The sequence below is a fragment of the Kogia breviceps genome, chromosome 2, assembly GCF_026419965.1.
Source record: "Kogia breviceps isolate mKogBre1 chromosome 2, mKogBre1 haplotype 1, whole genome shotgun sequence".
Taxonomy (NCBI): Eukaryota; Metazoa; Chordata; class Mammalia; order Artiodactyla; family Physeteridae; genus Kogia; species Kogia breviceps.
The window spans coordinates 183,808,746-183,825,315 of record NC_081311.1 but is presented as its reverse complement, the minus strand read 5'-3'; the positions used below and the strand labels follow the sequence as shown (position 1 = coordinate 183,825,315).

At 57.1% G+C, this 16,570-nt stretch overlaps 1 protein-coding gene across 3 annotated transcripts; it reads right to left on the bottom strand.

Moving 5' to 3' along the window:
- Positions 1-837: 837 nt before the first annotated feature.
- Positions 838-15,678, bottom strand: STK11IP (serine/threonine kinase 11 interacting protein). Of its 3 annotated transcripts, XM_059055184.2 has the most exons (25): positions 15,612-15,678; positions 15,357-15,442; positions 13,077-13,282; positions 12,800-12,874; positions 12,424-12,519; positions 11,918-12,025; positions 11,721-11,792; positions 10,574-10,700; positions 10,233-10,336; positions 10,005-10,100; positions 9,711-9,752; positions 9,367-9,513; positions 9,106-9,190; positions 8,282-8,569; positions 7,903-8,108; positions 7,476-7,592; positions 7,200-7,377; positions 4,888-5,112; positions 4,689-4,792; positions 3,550-3,647; positions 3,268-3,446; positions 2,980-3,061; positions 2,705-2,775; positions 1,981-2,228; positions 838-1,242 (listed from the first exon to the last, which is right to left on the bottom strand). In XM_059055184.2, exons 2-25 carry the CDS (start codon positions 15,415-15,417, stop codon positions 1,093-1,095), a joined length of 3,165 nt encoding a protein of 1,054 aa, XP_058911167.1. In that variant the 5' UTR covers positions 15,418-15,442; positions 15,612-15,678; the 3' UTR covers positions 838-1,092. The 3 variants fall into 3 exon arrangements, with proteins under 3 accessions (XP_058911167.1, XP_066883077.1, XP_066883076.1); XM_067026976.1 differs by lacking the exon at positions 13,077-13,282 and having other exon boundaries at positions 15,612-15,639; XM_067026975.1 differs by lacking the exon at positions 15,612-15,678 and having other exon boundaries at positions 13,058-13,282; positions 15,357-15,397.
- Between the last annotated feature and the right edge of the window lie 892 nt (positions 15,679-16,570).

Below are 16,570 nucleotides of genomic sequence, written 5' to 3'. Positions count from 1 at the left end.
GGCTCATATTTGGCTCAAATTAGCTTAAGCCGAACAGAAAAAAGGAGGGGGTCCCCTTCGGCTCACGTAACCTAAAATTCCAGGGCTGTCTGCCTGCGGTCACACTGGACCCAAGGATTCCACGGACACCACCCAGACTTGGCCTTGCTTGCCCCACCTCTCAGCTCTGCCTCCCTGTCTCGGCATGGTTCCACCTCCCCTCGGGGCCAGCAGCTGCAGGCTCATCCTCTCAGCAGCCCTCCTGGGGGAAACGTGCCTCTTTCTCGGTTGTTCCAGCAAAAGGCCAGGACTGGGCCTTGGTAGGCCAAACCGGGCCACGTGGGAATTCCTGAACCGATCACCACGGCCACAGAGACACAGGGAAAGGAGTGGGGTCAACCCAACCAGGCCCCTGGGCTGAGTGAGGCAGTACTGACAAGAAGGCAGGAACGGAAGCCTCCAGATGCCTGCCCTCCCTCCACAGCCCGGCTCCACGAACCCGCTCGGCAGTCACACTCGTATTCGGCTCCCACTGGCCGATGGCCTGAGAGTCTCATTAGTTCGCAGCTGAAACTCAGGAGAGTGACAATGTAACTGTCCCAGCTGTTTGTTAGGCAGTGATTTCACACCAGGCCTCAGGACAGGTGCTGCTGGCTGAGGACTGGTGCCCATGGGTAGGAGCCCTACTGGATCCCATCAGTGGGGGCAAAAAGCAGGGTTGGAAGATAGGGTGTCACAGTTCAGATAAGGCTGCTTGGCCTGTCCGTTGGGGAAGAGCCATGGGCGGGGCAGTTTCTGTTAGAAGTAGTAGGGGAACAGCAGGCCTCACGAGTGACACATCCAACTGCACCCATGGCATCCGAAATGGAAACAACTTTATTGATACCTGAGAAAAAGTGCAGGAGAAACATTCCTTCTGACCACTCAGCCCGTTCCCTCGGGCCAGGTCATCTAGAGGCTGGACCAGTCCTCTCACCCTGCCCCTGAGTTGTGGGTCATTTGGGGCCTTGCTGACCAGTGCCCAAAGGCCAGAGAAGTCCGCAGCCAGAGTCTGGAGAGAGAACATCTGTAGCCGTGGCTCCTGAGGCCAGGGGCGGGGCCAGCATGGCAGCCTCACTGGCCAAGGTCTAGAGCCTCTTGGGTCACAGTTCGGAGTCCGATGGAAAACAACTCCTCCCAGGGCTCCCGGATCCAGGCCAGCAGGGCCGTCAGCTGCTCCGGACACACAACATGGAGTGCCCAAAAGCTCTCCTGCCGGGACACCTGGCAGACAACCAGTGGTGAGGTGAGACTCACAAGGGCCACACCAGGGCAGGGGAGGCAGGGAAGGCCTCAGGAGGACCCACGCCCCTCCCTGGTTCATGGCCTCTTCTCATCCCCAAGCCTGCGTCACTCCCCATAAAAGACCCTGACTCTGAGTTTTTTAAACAGAACCCAATCAGCCTTGACTGAAGGCCCCAAAAGGGCTTTCGCATTTACCACCTGGTTTCTTTAATCCTCCATTTCCAGAATATCATCAGTTCTGGGTCAATTCCAAGGAACTGCCTGGGCTTCAGTCCTGGCTCTGCCACTTGTGACCTGGGCACGTTGGTTAACCATCCCCAAGCCTCAGCGTCCTCAACTGTAACTAGACTAATAATCATAGTACCTCCTCACGTGGAGGCTGTAAAGATCACACAGCTGGCACACGGGCCCCATCAGACACGAACTCCAAGTAGCCGGGTGCTCCATTAGGGCCTCCCAGATGACACAAGGCTGGGCTTCAAGTCCAGGGTGTTTCCGCTGCCTACAACTGCCTCCCTCCCTACTGTCCAAACCCCCCGTGACAGCCTCCTGGCTCCCTGCACCCTAATCCTCTGTGTTCCCCCCTACCCTGACTGCCCGTGGTAAGTTCCATACAGCCCGACACACACACACACACACACACACACACACACACACACACACACACACACACACACACACACACAATGCCCCTCTCCCTCTCACACGCCCCCACACCTCGTCGTAGAAGACCAGCCGCAGGTCCTCTGGGGCCACGCGGTAGAGCAGCACGGAGCTCAGGCTGCTGAGTGGCTGCTGCTCCCTGACACGCACTGAAGGGCCCGGCCCAGGGGGTGGGGCCTTCTCGGAGGCTTCGCCCAATGCCGCTGGAAGAGGGGGCTCTGCCTGGGACCCTATAGGGTCCTCATCTAACAGGTACAGGGTGGACAGAGTCAGCAACAGGGACACGGGGCAGGTAGAAGGCCCTGGAGGGAAAGAAGCAGGGTGAGGCCCGGAGGAGAAGGCCATGGAAGAGCCCAGATCCCCCGGGCAGCGTCCCAGCGCTGCTCAGAAGAGGAGTGACCACACTGAGGCAGCCACAGTGCGGCCTGTGCCTCTGGGGGCCAAGGCCCCCCCTTTCCCAAACGCCAGGGATCTCCAGCCTCCAAGACCGCTGAGGCCCAAGACAAAGTGGACCTGCCTGACCACCCCACCTCCCCATCGGAAAGGACCGGCTCTCGTCTTCACCACAAGGAAGAGGCAGAGCAGACCCAGACGATCTGGGCCCAGAAGCAAAGGTCTCTGAGCCACGGACGCCCCAGGGCACCTCCTGGCTCCTCCCAGAGAGGCCGGGAACACCAAGGCTGTTATTTGGGTGGGAAGTCCACATCCCAACACTGAGAATTGCTACAAAGGCATGGAGAGGCGCTGCGGGGCTGGGTGGCCGAGGCGGTGGCCTCACCTTCAACCAGGAATGCCCGAAGATAGAAGAACCGGAGAGGCTCCAAGGAAGGGTCTGTCTCTAGCAACGGCCTGGGGAGAAGGCGGCAGGCCCAGGAAGCAGTGGTCAGCCAGGGGATGGGAAGTACCACGACGGGGTAGAGTGGGGAGAAGGCCAGGCCCGGGTCAGGAGGCACGGGCGCTCAGGGCCTGACCAGGGGCTTGTGGAGAGAGGGCCTGTGCTCCACGAGCAGCCATCTGGGCCTCAGCCTGGTCTCAGCCTCCTTATCGACTCACCAGAGCCGATGCTTCGGGGTCACCTCCTCCTCCGTGGCGCTGACGCTGCTCCTCCGGGTGGGGGGCAGAGACTGCAAGACATCTGGACAGAGCCAGCCAGGGACAGGGAGCCCTCAAAGACTCCATCTCTTCCATCCCAACCTCTTAACACCTTCCCATCCTCCGCACTGCGGAACTTCCAAGAGGGATGGGTCCCGTTACCCGGCTGTCTCCGCTGCGGGCACCAGAGCTGGCGCTGTGGCCCTCGGCCCCCACCCCACCCTCCCTCCTCCCTCTTCCCTCTCTCACCCGTAAGCTCCTTCAGGAAGGCCCGGCAGTGCCTGGCATCTCGGGGCAGCAGGACACAGCCACCTGCCCCGGCCGCCCACTCCAGCCGCAGGCTCTGTCCTGCCAGGCCCAGCTCTATGCTACTCAGATCCTGCAGGAGAATGGCCAGGGTCGGCTGCAGCCAGCCGGCCGGAGGCCCGCTGTGGAGACAGTGAGGGCAGAACGGCAGGAGTGAGCGAGAGCACAGTGAGAGCCTGGGGGCCCCGGACGGAGCCCTCCCCGGCCGTGGCCCTGCTCACTCACCACATCTCCCCTGTCACCTTCAACACGTAGAGCCTGTGGTCAGACACAACCGCGAGACACAGAAACTCCCCGGGGTGCCCTGCCAACACCAGTGGCACCTAAGGGGAAGAGGAAGTTGATGTGAAACAGAGAGAACTAGAGAGGCGGCTGCCAGGCTGAGGGCCGAGCTACCGGTGACACTGCGCGTGCATCCCAGGCTCTCCATCGGCCTTGCTCTCTATGCCACAGCCCCACCTGCACTCAGACCCACGGCAGGCTCTTAGCAGGTCTTCCTGCCTGTCATCTCGCCCCCGCCAAGCCACCCTCTGACAGAACAACTGTCCCCAGACACAAAACCAATGGCCGCTCCCCTGCTTCCAAGGCCTGCAGTGGCTCCCGCAGGACCCAGGTTCGAGTCCAAACTCCGTGGCCGACACAAGACAATGCTCCTGAATGACCCCTGCCTGCCCGTTCAGACTCCTCTCAGGACCCCCACCCCGTGGCTGTCCCGATCACGGCCAGTTCTCCCCACTAGCTACTCTCTCAGGCCTCCACGCATTTGCTGCTTCCTTTTCCTACAACATTCTTTTCCTCCCTCCTCTGTAACTCATCCTTCAAGACTTGGTTTAACCATCACCACAGGAAGGGGAAGCTTCCCTGGCCCACACAGGCTGGATCAGACGCCCCTCTGCGGCCTGAGCCTGATTCCGGCACTTTCACACCGCGTCATGACTGGCTGCTCCTCACACCAAAAGAGAAGATGGAGGGCAAGACCGATGTACTCTAGCTCTTTAGTGCCCTGCAACTGCTCAGAGCTCCGCAGAGAGGGTCTGATGGCGTGGTGCATATACAATAATGGCCGGAGACGCCATTTACTAAGCGCCAGGGGCTGCACCAGGCAGCCTGCAGACATCGGCTCTCACGTGTGCTCCACACCCCGTGAGGTAGGCAGTATCCTCCCCGTGGTAGAGGGGAGACAACAGAGACTCAGATACCAAGAAACGTGTTCACAGCCACACTGAGAGCAGCTGCTGGAGTCTAAACCAGAAGCCAGACCTGGAGGCTCCAGCGCCAACCGCCTGGACACACTTTGCTGTGGTGGAAACAGGCGGGCACCCTGCTCAGTTGGGGGCACAGGGCAGAGCCAGGCTGGCACAGACCTTGAGGCAGCACTGGAACTCCTCTTGGGCATCGGTGAACACCTCGACGTCCAGGAAGAGCCGGAGTCGGTGGTCCACAGAGCGGAGGCCACAGTTCTCGGGGGCTGGGGGCAAGCGGTGGGCCGTCAGCCTGCCCCGGCCACCCTGGCTCCAGCGCCCCTCCCCCGAACACACCCCGTCTCTGTTCGCCTAGACTCACGGGGGCTGAGGCTCCAACTGTGGCGGTCACGGGAGGCCGGTGCCTGAGATGGGGCACCGCCGGCCCTGATGCTGTAGACACTGTGGCCAGGAGGGCTGTGGTCGGGGCTCGGGGACTGTGAGGGGACCGGCGATTGCTCTCCCTGTCTCCGTTTCCCACTGGGGGTTCCAGGGGACAGGAGAACCACGTGATCACTACCACAGTTTGGACACACAGCGGGCGATTCTGGAGGGAGGATGGGCGCAGTCCCGTGACTCACACACACACAGCACCACACCCCCTCGCTGTGCTCACAGGCCTCCCGCCCCCACCCCCCCACCTCCAGCTTCACACGCCAGCTCTGCAGGCTCCCAACCCACCTGACGCCCTCTGCAGCAGCGGCCGCTGACCAATCCCCAGTGCGGATTGAGCAAGCCCGGAGCCTCGGCCCACAACCTCAGTACACCCTGCCTTCTCCTCTCAGGCTGTCTCACAGAGGGCCAAACTCAGCCAGGCCCTGCTCTGGGCCCCTCCCACAGCCTTGGGCTGGGCAGGTACTTGACATCTGAAAGCCCCAAGTCAACAGATAAGGGTCCAATTCCAGGCTCCACTACTTGAAGGCTGTCACCTAAGCAACTCTGACACGTCACCTAAGCGCTCTGTGCCTGGTGCCTCATCTGTGAGGTGGGGATGATGACGGTATCTATCTTAGAGGGTGGTCAGGACGAGGGAATGGAATCGGGTAAAGATTCCAGGACACCGATCAGTGATGAGACAGGAAACATTCTTTGGGCAGCAACAACGCACTGGGGACATGCTACACCCTTTGACGTTGTATCAAAACTCTCCTGAGCCCGTTTTGCAAGTGAGGAAAGCAGAGATCAAATGACTGACGCACTCTGCCCAAGACCACATGGCTGGAGGGTCATAGCAGCAGCTACCATTTGTGGAGGTCCTTGGTTCTGTGCCAGGCAACTGTGCCTGGTGCCGTTCTGTCACTTTTAAACCTCCTAACGTCATGGGGCAAGTCCGTTCGCTTCTTTGCTCAGATGAGGTGACTAAGGCTCAAATCAAAGGAGAATGGGGCACACAGGAATGTTCATGACAAACGCCACCACCGAAAGGACCCCCAGGGCCACACGACCCATGGTGTACAGACAGGGTCGGGGACAGCGTGGGGCTCTTTCCGTCGCACACACTGTGCTGCTGGGCCTTGGGGGCCTGCGGCTGCCAGGGCAAATTCACGGTGGGGGATGGAGAGGGCTCAAGTTTCTGAATAAAATTTAAACCCCTGCTCCAGCTGCTGCCAAGAAGGGAAAAGTGACCAATAAAAATCATACATTTTGGGCTTCCCTGGTGGCGCAGTGGTTGAGAGTCCGCCTGCCGATGCAGGGGACGCGGGTTCGTGCCCCGGTCCGGGAAGATCCCACATGCCACGGAGCGGCTGGGCCCGTGAGCCATGGCTGCTGAGCCTGCGCATCTGGGGCCTGTGCTCCGCAACGGGAGAGGCCACAACAGTGAGAGGCCCGCGTACCACAAAAAAAGAAAAAAAAAAAAAAAAAAAAATCATACATTTCAACACAGGTGTTACCAAGCATATTTCTTTCTTCTTCAGTGTCTTCAAAGACATGGCTTTTTGACTGGTCCGTAATGGAAAAACCTCTCGTCTTAGAGAACAGGACGTGAAGAGATGCCACGAGGCGCTACTCGGTATCAAGTAGCTCACAAGGTCAGTCAGGGAAGGACAGTCTAAGTCAACTCCCACAGCATCCTACTCAGCAGCCAGACAGCCCAGTACTGCAGTGGGGGCTGAGTAGGTTTTATGTAGTTTCTGACATATTAGTCAAAAAAAGGAGGGAGGGCTTCCCTGGTGGCGCAGTGGTTGAGTTGCCCCGGTCTGGGAAGATCCCACGTGCCGCGGAGCGGCTGGGCCCGTGAGCCATGGCCACTGAGCCTGCGCGTCCGGAGCCTGTGCTCCGCAACGGGAGGGGCCACAACAGTGAGAGGCCTGCATACCGCAAAAAAAAAAAAAAAAAAAAAAAAAAAAGAGGGAAAGGCTCCGAGTTATGAAAAATTAATGGGTATGTTCAAGCAGTTACAGAGACTGTATTTCCTGACTTTAAGGGGGGAAAAAAGGATGTAATTTCTTCTTTTCTTTCTTTCTTTTGTCGTAAATGCGGCAGGCAGACGGTTTTAATTTTTCTTCCAGGCAGAAAAGTTGGTCCCCGCTCCTTTCTGCCCTAGGGCTCCCCCTCCTCACTCCCACCTCAAAACCATTTTCCCTGAAGCAGCAGGAGGCACCTGGGCAGGGAGGTCGAGGGCAGGGCTGGTACCTGTCTTCCGGAACAGAGGCCTCCAGCCTTCCTCACCGTCCAGTCCCGACCTGGGCTCCTCTGGCTTGAACTCGTGGCCACAGCGCAGACACTGGAGTCTGTCGCCAGGTGGGTCCCTCGTCTCCCCAAGCTGATGCTTCCCCAAGGTGGCTGCTGGGGTCAATGCAGCCAGCAGCTCCTGAAACAGGGAGGGCCAAACAGCGCCGTGAGCAGGACCCCAGCCCTCGGGCTCCCAACTTCCCGTAGCCTCCTGGGCCCCACGCCAGGCCCCGTCACCTGGACAGCCGCCTGGGCATCTGGCTCCAGCACCACATAGCGACGCAACTGCCTGTCGGGGCAGATGTAGGAGAAGCGGAGAACGAGGACAGGGCCCCCAGGGCGTGGATGTGAGCCCTGCGCAGGAAGAGGGGGTCGGAGGGACGAGGGTTATACTGAGAGCGTGGAGGAAAACAAAGCTCTGGATTCCGTCAAAATGCTTTTGCTGACCGCCATGCTCCAGCCCAGAAGCTCTGCTCCTCAGCCCAGCCTCCCAAGCCACCTGGAGCCCACCTTCCCCCGCTCAGCGCCCCTCCAAGGCTCTAAGCTCAGAGAGGGAGTGTGGGAAACATGCCGCCCAGCGCCTGGCACCCGACGCCATGCTGTCAGAGTCGGCTCCCGAAAAAGGCCCAGCACCGCTTCCAGAGCCCCAGCTTCCAAGGCTCACCTCGGGCCCGGGCTCGCTCTGGGTCTGGGTCTCAGGCTCTATCTCAGCTGCCTCCAGACTCTGGAGCTCAAGCCGTTCCAGGGTTCGAGCTGCTTGGAGCTCCACCTCAAACAGGTGGCCAGCAGTGACCCAGAGAAAGCATTCCTTGCCCCGCAAGCCCTCGGGGCCCTCCAGGGGACACACCAACATGGGGCGGCAGAGCTCCACTGAGGAGAGACCAAGATAGGGACCCTGTAAGGAGAGACAGGCAGCCAAGACTCTGCCCCCCGTGGGGTGGCCTTCCATCCCAAAGGGGTCAGCCACCCCGCCCCTGGGGTCTCCTAACTCGCAGACGCGCCCCAACACCGGCCCCAGCGTCCGCCGGCCACCGAGCGCTCACCCTCCACCTGGCTTCGCTCCTGCTCCCCCTCCTCTCCCTCCTCTTCCTGCCGAGGCTCCGGCTCCACCCCGACCTCCTCTGCCTCTTCCTGCGGAGACTCCTTCTCAGCGGGCGGAGGGCTGCACACAGCCTCTGGGCTCTCTGGGCTCGGGGCGTCCGGAGGCAGGGTGCTGAGGGCAGGGGTCCCGGAGGCCTCCAGGTGATTCCTGTACTGCAGCCAGTCACGGCCAAAGTGGTCCCGGAAGCTGTTCATGAGCTCCAGCTCCCGACGCTGCCGCACAAAGCACCCTGGGCCGGCGGGGGAGCGCAGCTCAGCGAGCCCGGACGGCCACAACCCCCGGCGGCCCCGGCCTCCTCGGAGCGTGCCCCTCCCTCGGGGTGAAGTAAAAGGGGGTGCGGCAGCAGGGGGAGAGCCAGGTCAGAGGGAGCCCGTCCCAAAGCGCCTTCTGCGGGACACTGTGGTCACGTGCGACTGAGAAGCGCGCAGCACCTGCCGCTTTGGGAGACTGGACAGACCGAGCTGCACATTTCAGGTCCTGAAGAAACTACTTAACTCTCGTCTAACACAGCTTTTCCCAGAATGATCAGGCCACGGAGTCCTTTCATCACCTGACCTCTGACATCCAACAAAAACAGTGTTCCTTGAAACACCCTTTGGAAAGTGCTACCCAGGAGTCTCTTCTCCTTTCCCCAGACTAAAAGCAAAGAGGAAGGACGACAAGGCCCCTCGCAATGCTCCACTCCACCGAAAATAAAAGTCCTCCCAGCCAGAAGACTGGAGCAGACTGGACGGGAGCAGGGGGGCTGGCGGTGGGCTAACTCACCAGCCGGGGAGGGGTCCAGAGTCCGGGGCTCCGGGTCCGTATCACTGGGTTCCGAGATACTCGCCCGCCTCACACGGACTCGGCTCTAAGGTTGGGTAGAGGACCACATTCTATGAAAGCCAGGGGCCTGCCACCCAACCTGCCCCAAATACCCACCCACCGGCAAGGATAAGCCCTTACTTACTCCCAGTGCATCGGCTAACCAGAGCCGCCATTGAAGCACCCAACCCCGGGCACGAGGCAGCCTAGGACACCGTTTACCTTAACCTTACGAACCGGGGGCTGGGCCGCAATGCCCCCCGACGAGGGGCTGTCACTCAAGTCAGCGCCACCGGAGGTTTCTGTGGTACTCCCCACCGGCCAGGGCAGAGGTGGGGCCACGGGGCCAAGGCCTGAGGATGGGGAGGTCTGGCGTGGGGCAACAGGAAGGAGAAAGAGGTCGGAGCCAGGGAGCACCTCTGTCCCGCCCGAGCTCGCTGAGAGACGGGACCCGCTCGCCAGCTGAGCAGGCGGCCCCCTTCTGCACAGCCCTCTATTTCCATCGGCCAGTGCCCTCCCTTCACATCCTCCCAAATCGAACCTGCCATCATTCCCACCACACGAACCTGAAAATCAGTCAGTGACAAGGCCTTCCCATCAAGAAGGAACTGAGTGAAGATAAAAGGGGAGGGAAGTGTCGGTGGGGAGCACACGCCCTGGGGAGCCCCAAGCCAGGGCTGGGGGTCCTCCTAGCCCTGTAAGCACCAGCAGGGTCGGCGAGGGGGAACAGCATGATACACAGGGGGTCCGAGGCCTTGGTCCCTAGCCTAGGGATGGGGGTGGAGAGGCAAAGGGGTGCAGGGGCTGGGGAGGCCTGGGCAGGAAAGGGAAGGCAGAGCAGACGCGGGAAGACCACTCACCCCAGCAGCAGCGTCCCTGGCACGGGGTGACAAGCACCGGGCGGTGGCCGCTCGGTGCTCAGGGTGGAACCACAAAGGGTTCCCCTCCAGGCAGAGCTGGGGACGGGAAGAGGAGGCTGAGGCAGGCCTTGGGCACCCCCGTGTGAGGAGGGATGCTGAGCAACTCGGCACGGGGGGGGTGGGGGAGGGAAGGAAGGAGGGGCGCAAAGCTAGCTCCTGGGTCCTCACCTTGCGGAGCTCAGCCAGCAGCCACAGCGGCGACAGCTCCCTGTGTCTTTCCAGCAGGTTGTAGGCCACATCCAGGTGCCGCAGGTTCCGCAGCTGCTCCAGGCCTGGGGCAGGGGTGAGAGGGGAGGAGGGGCATGCGGGTGAGCAAGGGTGGAGGGGGTGGGGGTGGGGGTGCACAGAAGAAAGGCCAGCCTGGGCACCTCAGACCTGCCCGAAGGCCGCATGAGAGGCTCTGGGGGCACGCGGGTCCCAGGCCGCCCTGAGCCTCACAATGCCGCCGTTCCCCTCCACGTCTGCCCTGCCCTCCCCTACAGCCTGGCCGCCCCATCTCCCCCACTCACCGTGCAGGCTCTGGAGCTCATTGCCTCGCAGTATCAGGGTCCCCAGAGCAGCCCCCGAGGGTCCCATTCTCGGCACCAGACGCAGATGGTTATAGGAGAGGTCCAGATGGCAGAGCTCAGACAAGTCCTGGGAGGGGGTGGGGGTGAGGAAGAGTCTCTCCTTGACCAAACTCTAGTCAGGCTCCTCTGAACCCTCTTCTCGACTAGGCCTCAACCTTGGCCTATAAAGACTGCAGACTGTCAGCACAAATGACTTCATCTCCCCCACCTCCCCCCACATTAAGGCTTGCATAAATCTACCAGTTTCTGATAGCTCCAGAATGACAACTCCAGCCCCCTTACACTGCTGCCCAGAAAAACTCAAGGCCGCCAGAAGGATTTAGTTTGCTCCAGCCTGAAGCAGAGGGCCCAGGTCTCCCAGCCTCCACGGGACTTAGAAAAGTACCAGTTAGCAAACCAGACAGGTTTCACACAGACCAATGCCCGTTTCCTGCTCTTTCTAAATGTCCACTTCCCTGACTTCAGAGGATCCCATCCAGAGTTTGGTCAAGGAAAGAATCTGCTCAAGCCCCCCATCGCCCCCCTTCCCACTAGCTCACTCTCCGTTGAAAATGCCCACCGATGCACAAATCAAACTTGAGTTCAGTTCACGCTGAATAGCTTATTACTGATTAAGATAGTCTTACTACTAATTAAATATCACAAACAGTTTATTACCATTTTAACTAGTATCCAGCTTTATCTCTGACAGGGAGACATGGGAGAAGTGTTCTTCATTCTCACCACGAAAGCTACCCTTTTCTGAGCTAGGCACTGGGCTAAGTAACATCAGATACCGTTCACAGTCATTTTAATACTATAAAAGTAGGTACTTCTAGGATGCACACTTTACAGATAAAAAAACTGAGAAACTAATTTGTCCCAAATCACACAGGGATAGGAGTTGAGATTTGAACACTGCTTTGTCTTATGCTGGAATCTGTGCCTCCAAACAGTACCACCTCCCAGAATGTGGTTCCTAGGGGGTCAGGGGCCTGGGGGCGGGGGCAAGGTCAAGGTGGGAGCAAAAGGAGTCCAGGAGAGAGGGTCAGAGCAGAACAATCAGAGGCCCCAGCGGCACCCACCCAGCCAGGCTATTCCTACTCACCATCAGGAAACCCTCACAGTCCTGGACCTGATTGTGGCTCAGGTTCAAGAAGCGCAGAGCTGACAAGAGACGCTGAGAGGGGATGGGAAAAGGAAGTGGAACATGGGACGCCCCCAGGCAGCCAATTGGCCCTCCTCCCTAAGGACCCATCCTTGTCGCTCCCCAATTCCCCGAAGCCCCTTCTGGGGCTCACCCACCAGGGAGCTGTCTAAGGCAGTCAGAGTGTTGCAGCTGAAGTCGGCAGAGAGCAGAGCCAGCCAGGGCAGGGCGGAGCAGAGGTCACCACCGCAGGCTGAAAGGAGCTCCTGCGCGGGCAGGCAGGTGCTGTTACCTCCACTCTCCCCTCCCTACCATGCCAAGACCACGCTCTATCAGCCGGCCGTTCATTCACTCTTCATACACTGAGCTCGGTCTGGAGATGAAGACTTAAGGAAAGCCCAGGGCCCTGTCCCCAAGGAGTTCACTGCGGGCAGGGCGGGGAGGCAGACATGAGGATACTGCATACAACATGCCGGGTGTGACTGTAAACACGTGGACAGGCACAGAGTGCTGCGGGAACACCGCAGAGGGAGCAAGGACACTGGGTCCAGGGGGAGGTGGGAGGTAGGAGGCAGGGAAGGCTGCAGAGAAGGGGGAACCCCAGAGCTTGGTCCTCCACGTCCCTCAGGACAAGGCGTCCACGTTCACCCCTCACCCTCCTCACCTCTAATGCCTGGAGGCTCCTGCTGCAAATCAGGGTCTCCAGCTGGGAATAGATGGCACGGAGGCCGTGGAGGCAGTGGAGGGGGACACCTCGGAGCTGGGGCAAGGGAAGGGAGGGAGGGAAGAAGACTGAACTTCACAGAAGACAGAGGTCTCATCCCCGCCTCCCAAGAGGGAGGCAGGAGAAGATGACGAAGCCACCTATGGTTCAGGGCAGCATTAAGTGGAAGACAGTGGGTGGCACATCACTGCAGAGCAACCAGCACACTCAGGTCTGCCCCACCACCACCCCACCAAAAGAGGCCACATCTCTTTCCCCACCCCAAATGACTGCTCAAGCTGGGTTTGGTGCACAGACATCCCCCAACACCCCATACCTCCAGCTGCCGAAGGGACTTGAATGGAAAGATTTTGATGGGCCCTGGGAGGCCAAGACCTGGGACATGGACCAGCTAAAAAAAAAAACACTCAGGTCACTGAGGTCCAGCACACGTCCCTTTCCTTGGCCTCTCTTCCCTAGCATGGCCAAGCACAGCTCTCACCTCACCTGAATCTGGGCCCTGCAGACGTCGTGCACTCATGCCATACCCCCAGCCCCGCCTCCACTGCTCCTTTGGGCTTTCTGTATATCCTACCCCATTCCCACCCCAGAACCTTGAGTGAAAGCGTTTTCTGCAGCACATCGAAGAGGAACTGAAGCTGGAGGATGACGGGGGAGTCGGTGGGGTGGGAAGGCAGAGCCACAAAGCCTGTCTGGCCAGGGCCCCATGGCCCCAGGTGCAGCTCAAATACGTGGTTCAGCTGCTGCAGTGTGGCAGTGAGCAGGCTCAGGGTGCTACGGCCAGACAGGACCACATCTCCTGCAGGGAGAGGGGCAGACAGGAGGAGCACATAAGGCTCTTTCCTTTTATTCTAAGACTTGTGACCCCAGGATACACCCACTCCAACTCGCATTGTCGATCCTCCACTACAGGATCAAATTTTTTACCTCTTCCTTGCTCAAAAGTCTTCAACGACTCTCCTCTACCGTCAAGAACTCCTAACTTTTCAGCCTGATATAGCAGACTGCTTTGCTACAAGACTCCAACTTTTCTAAATTTTCCTTCACCTTCTGGTCAAAAGAGCCTGGCCTACTCACAGTGCTGGTAATACAGTCGACTTGGTTCCCAGCTTCCTCATTTTCTGACACACCCCCTTCCACTCTGCCCAGATTGAGACGTACCTTCTCTCCAGGAAGCTTCCTCAACACACAACACTGCTGAACTTTTCCCCATAATCACTCATTTTACGTTAAAGTTGATTGCTTTATCTGTATTTTTTTTCTGATTGCAGAAGTAACATGCACACTTACAGAAACTTTCAAACAACACTAAAATGCAAGTCATGGAAATAACCACTCTATAGCACTACGGTACTGTTATTGCTCTCCATGTTAAAACTGCTTTCTCCAGTGAGACTCTCATCCTTGAGGGCATCTTTGGTATTCATTACTGCAACTAAAAAAGTACAACTACAAGGTAGGCAAAGAGAATTTTTTTTAAGTTTTTTGAAGAAATAAGGATGGACTAGAAAGATTTTGCAGAAATAGTACAGACAGGTCCCTCATACCTTTAAAATGTAATCCCCAATGGTTATATTTTATATGGAGTATAATATCAAAACCAGGAAATTGGCATTGGTACAATGTGTATATATAGATCTATGCTATTTTGCTACATGTAGATTCCTGTAACCACCACTACATCAAGATACAAATAAATCTATTCCAACACTGCAACACTCTCCCTCCTGCCACCTCTTTAGTCTCTTGTGTCCCTGCACGTGCACGTGTGTGCACGCACACACACACACCATCAGCCCTAACCCCTGGAACCAAGTCAGATTTCTGCTGAATAAATTATCAAATCCTACAACCTTGTATGAAGGATTTTCTATGTACTGAACACCGAGGATAGATACAGACAAGGTTCAAGGACTCTCCCCACCCTCAAAGAGCCTCCCAGTCTACAAGTGGAGATAAGACATGTGCAGTTAATACTACAAGCCAGAAAGTAAAACTGCTATAGAGATTCCACAGATACCATCAATAGGAGTGCAGGGAGATGGAAGGCAGCTAACGTTGAGTAATACGTGCCAGACATATGTTACTTCATTTAAATGTCATCAGAATCTCCTAAGAAGCACTGTTAACACTCTCTTACAAATAAGGAAATTGGACTTCAAAGAAGAATCTCGATTGAGATCATACAGCTGGTAGGAAGTTGTCCATCTGATCTCAAAGCCGGGACGTGTTCTACCACAACTAATGCCATCCATTACTGAACAACGACTATGGCTCCACTGTGTCCAGCCTCCGAAGAAAGAAATTATAATAATTACTACCAATTTTGAGCACTTACTGTATATGCAATCGTTGCTCTAAATGCTTTATGTGAATTAAAATTAATCCCCATAGCAACCTTTGAGATAAGTACAATCATTATGTCGTTCTGCTGGTGAGGAAAACTAAGGCTCAGAAAACTTAAACAATTTGGTCAAATTTGAAAGACTTGGGATTCCAACCCAGGTGGGTCTGACTTCAAATCCCGTGCTTTTAATTATGCTAAACTTAGTGCTTTGCCACAGAACGATGATTATGACCAGTCCTTGGTCTCGAGGGGCTTACGACCAAGTAACCATCACTTCCCTCAGAGTATCAGAGAACGCATGAAGGAAGGGGCACTAGAGTTTGGCCTCGAAGGATGGCTAAGGTCTAGACTGTCAAAGACAAAGGACAACAAAACGAACAAACCGCAGAAGAGTAAAGAAATAAATTCTTCGACACCCAAACCCTCGTGACCCTAAAAAGCTGTAACCCCATGACTCTTAGGGGGCGTGTCTCTGGAAGGTAGGAAGTACCCCATCTCGCCCCCGCCCAGCCGGAAGTCTACTCACCGGACTCACGCAGCAGCCCAGCGAGCTTCCACACCAGGGAGTCCCGCGGGGCGGTAGTCATGGCCACAGGACGCTGGGGGCGGAGCCTGAGCAAAGAGGAAGCGGAAGAGCTTCAGGTGGGTGGTAGTGCCAAAAGGCCAAGACGTCCGCGCAAACCGAGGCCTCGCGGAGAGAAAAAAAACAAAAAAGAGAGCGAGTAAGAGCTCCTCCTTGGTGCCCTTTCAAGGAGCATAACGTCTGGCCAGCCAGACTGACCTTCCTGTATAATCCTACCACCAGCTCTGCAGCCCGGCGTCTATCAATAATGGACAGGAAGTCCCGCCCCGGAAGAAAGGCGCGCGGGAGGACGGCCGTAAAGCAGGCCTCCGCTGCCGGAAACCACTCCCTAAGTCGTGCGAAAGTGTCGGATGGGGGGCGGTGCCCGCTGGTTCTGTGGGGGGCGGGCCTTCTGCGGTGGCAGCTGCTTGAGCCCAGACCACTGCTGGAAGCTGGGCCTCCGTCGACCGCGCCCAGCTGTGGTCTCCGCACGTCCTGAGACGCTCGCTGGGCTCGGCGGCGCTCCTACGAGCCAGTGAGGAAAATCTGACTCCTTGTTTGCAGACTGGGCGGGGAAGCAAAGTTTAGAGAAAAGGAATTTTCTGTCAGTAAGGAAAAGACTCGTCCAAAGTGAACACTCCTTTTTCAATTAAAGGAGAGCGTGTCCGCCATGGAGGGACTTTTTTTGACATCTGTGTGAAAGAGCTGGAGCTGGCGGAGGTGCCATTTCTGGGGTTTCTTTGACAGTTTTTACTTAATCTCGCTCCAGACTCGCTTTTCTTTTTCCCTTTATCAGTATCGGGCTCTCTCGTTAGCGATTGTTAGCCCTCCACGTGCGCCCCGTCCTTTGTATTTTTTGTTGTTTTTACTTTGTTTTCTAACACCTGAATTTAAAAGTTGTTATTGTTTCGGGTTTGAAAATGAGAAAACGGATTCACAAAGCTTAGGTTACTTGGGAAGGTCGTTCAATTAGTGACCGATATTGCTGAGACTGCCAAGTTCCCCTTGTAGCTTTCACCTGGCTCCCGGTCAAATAACAGACGTCGACTACGGAATTAGATTAAGAATAATGTCTCTTAACAGAATTTCTTGTTTTCTAGGAAGGTTTGTTTGTTTGTTTGGTTGGGTTTTTTTAAATGTAGTGCCCAATTTTCTGATTTATTTTCAACATGAATCGT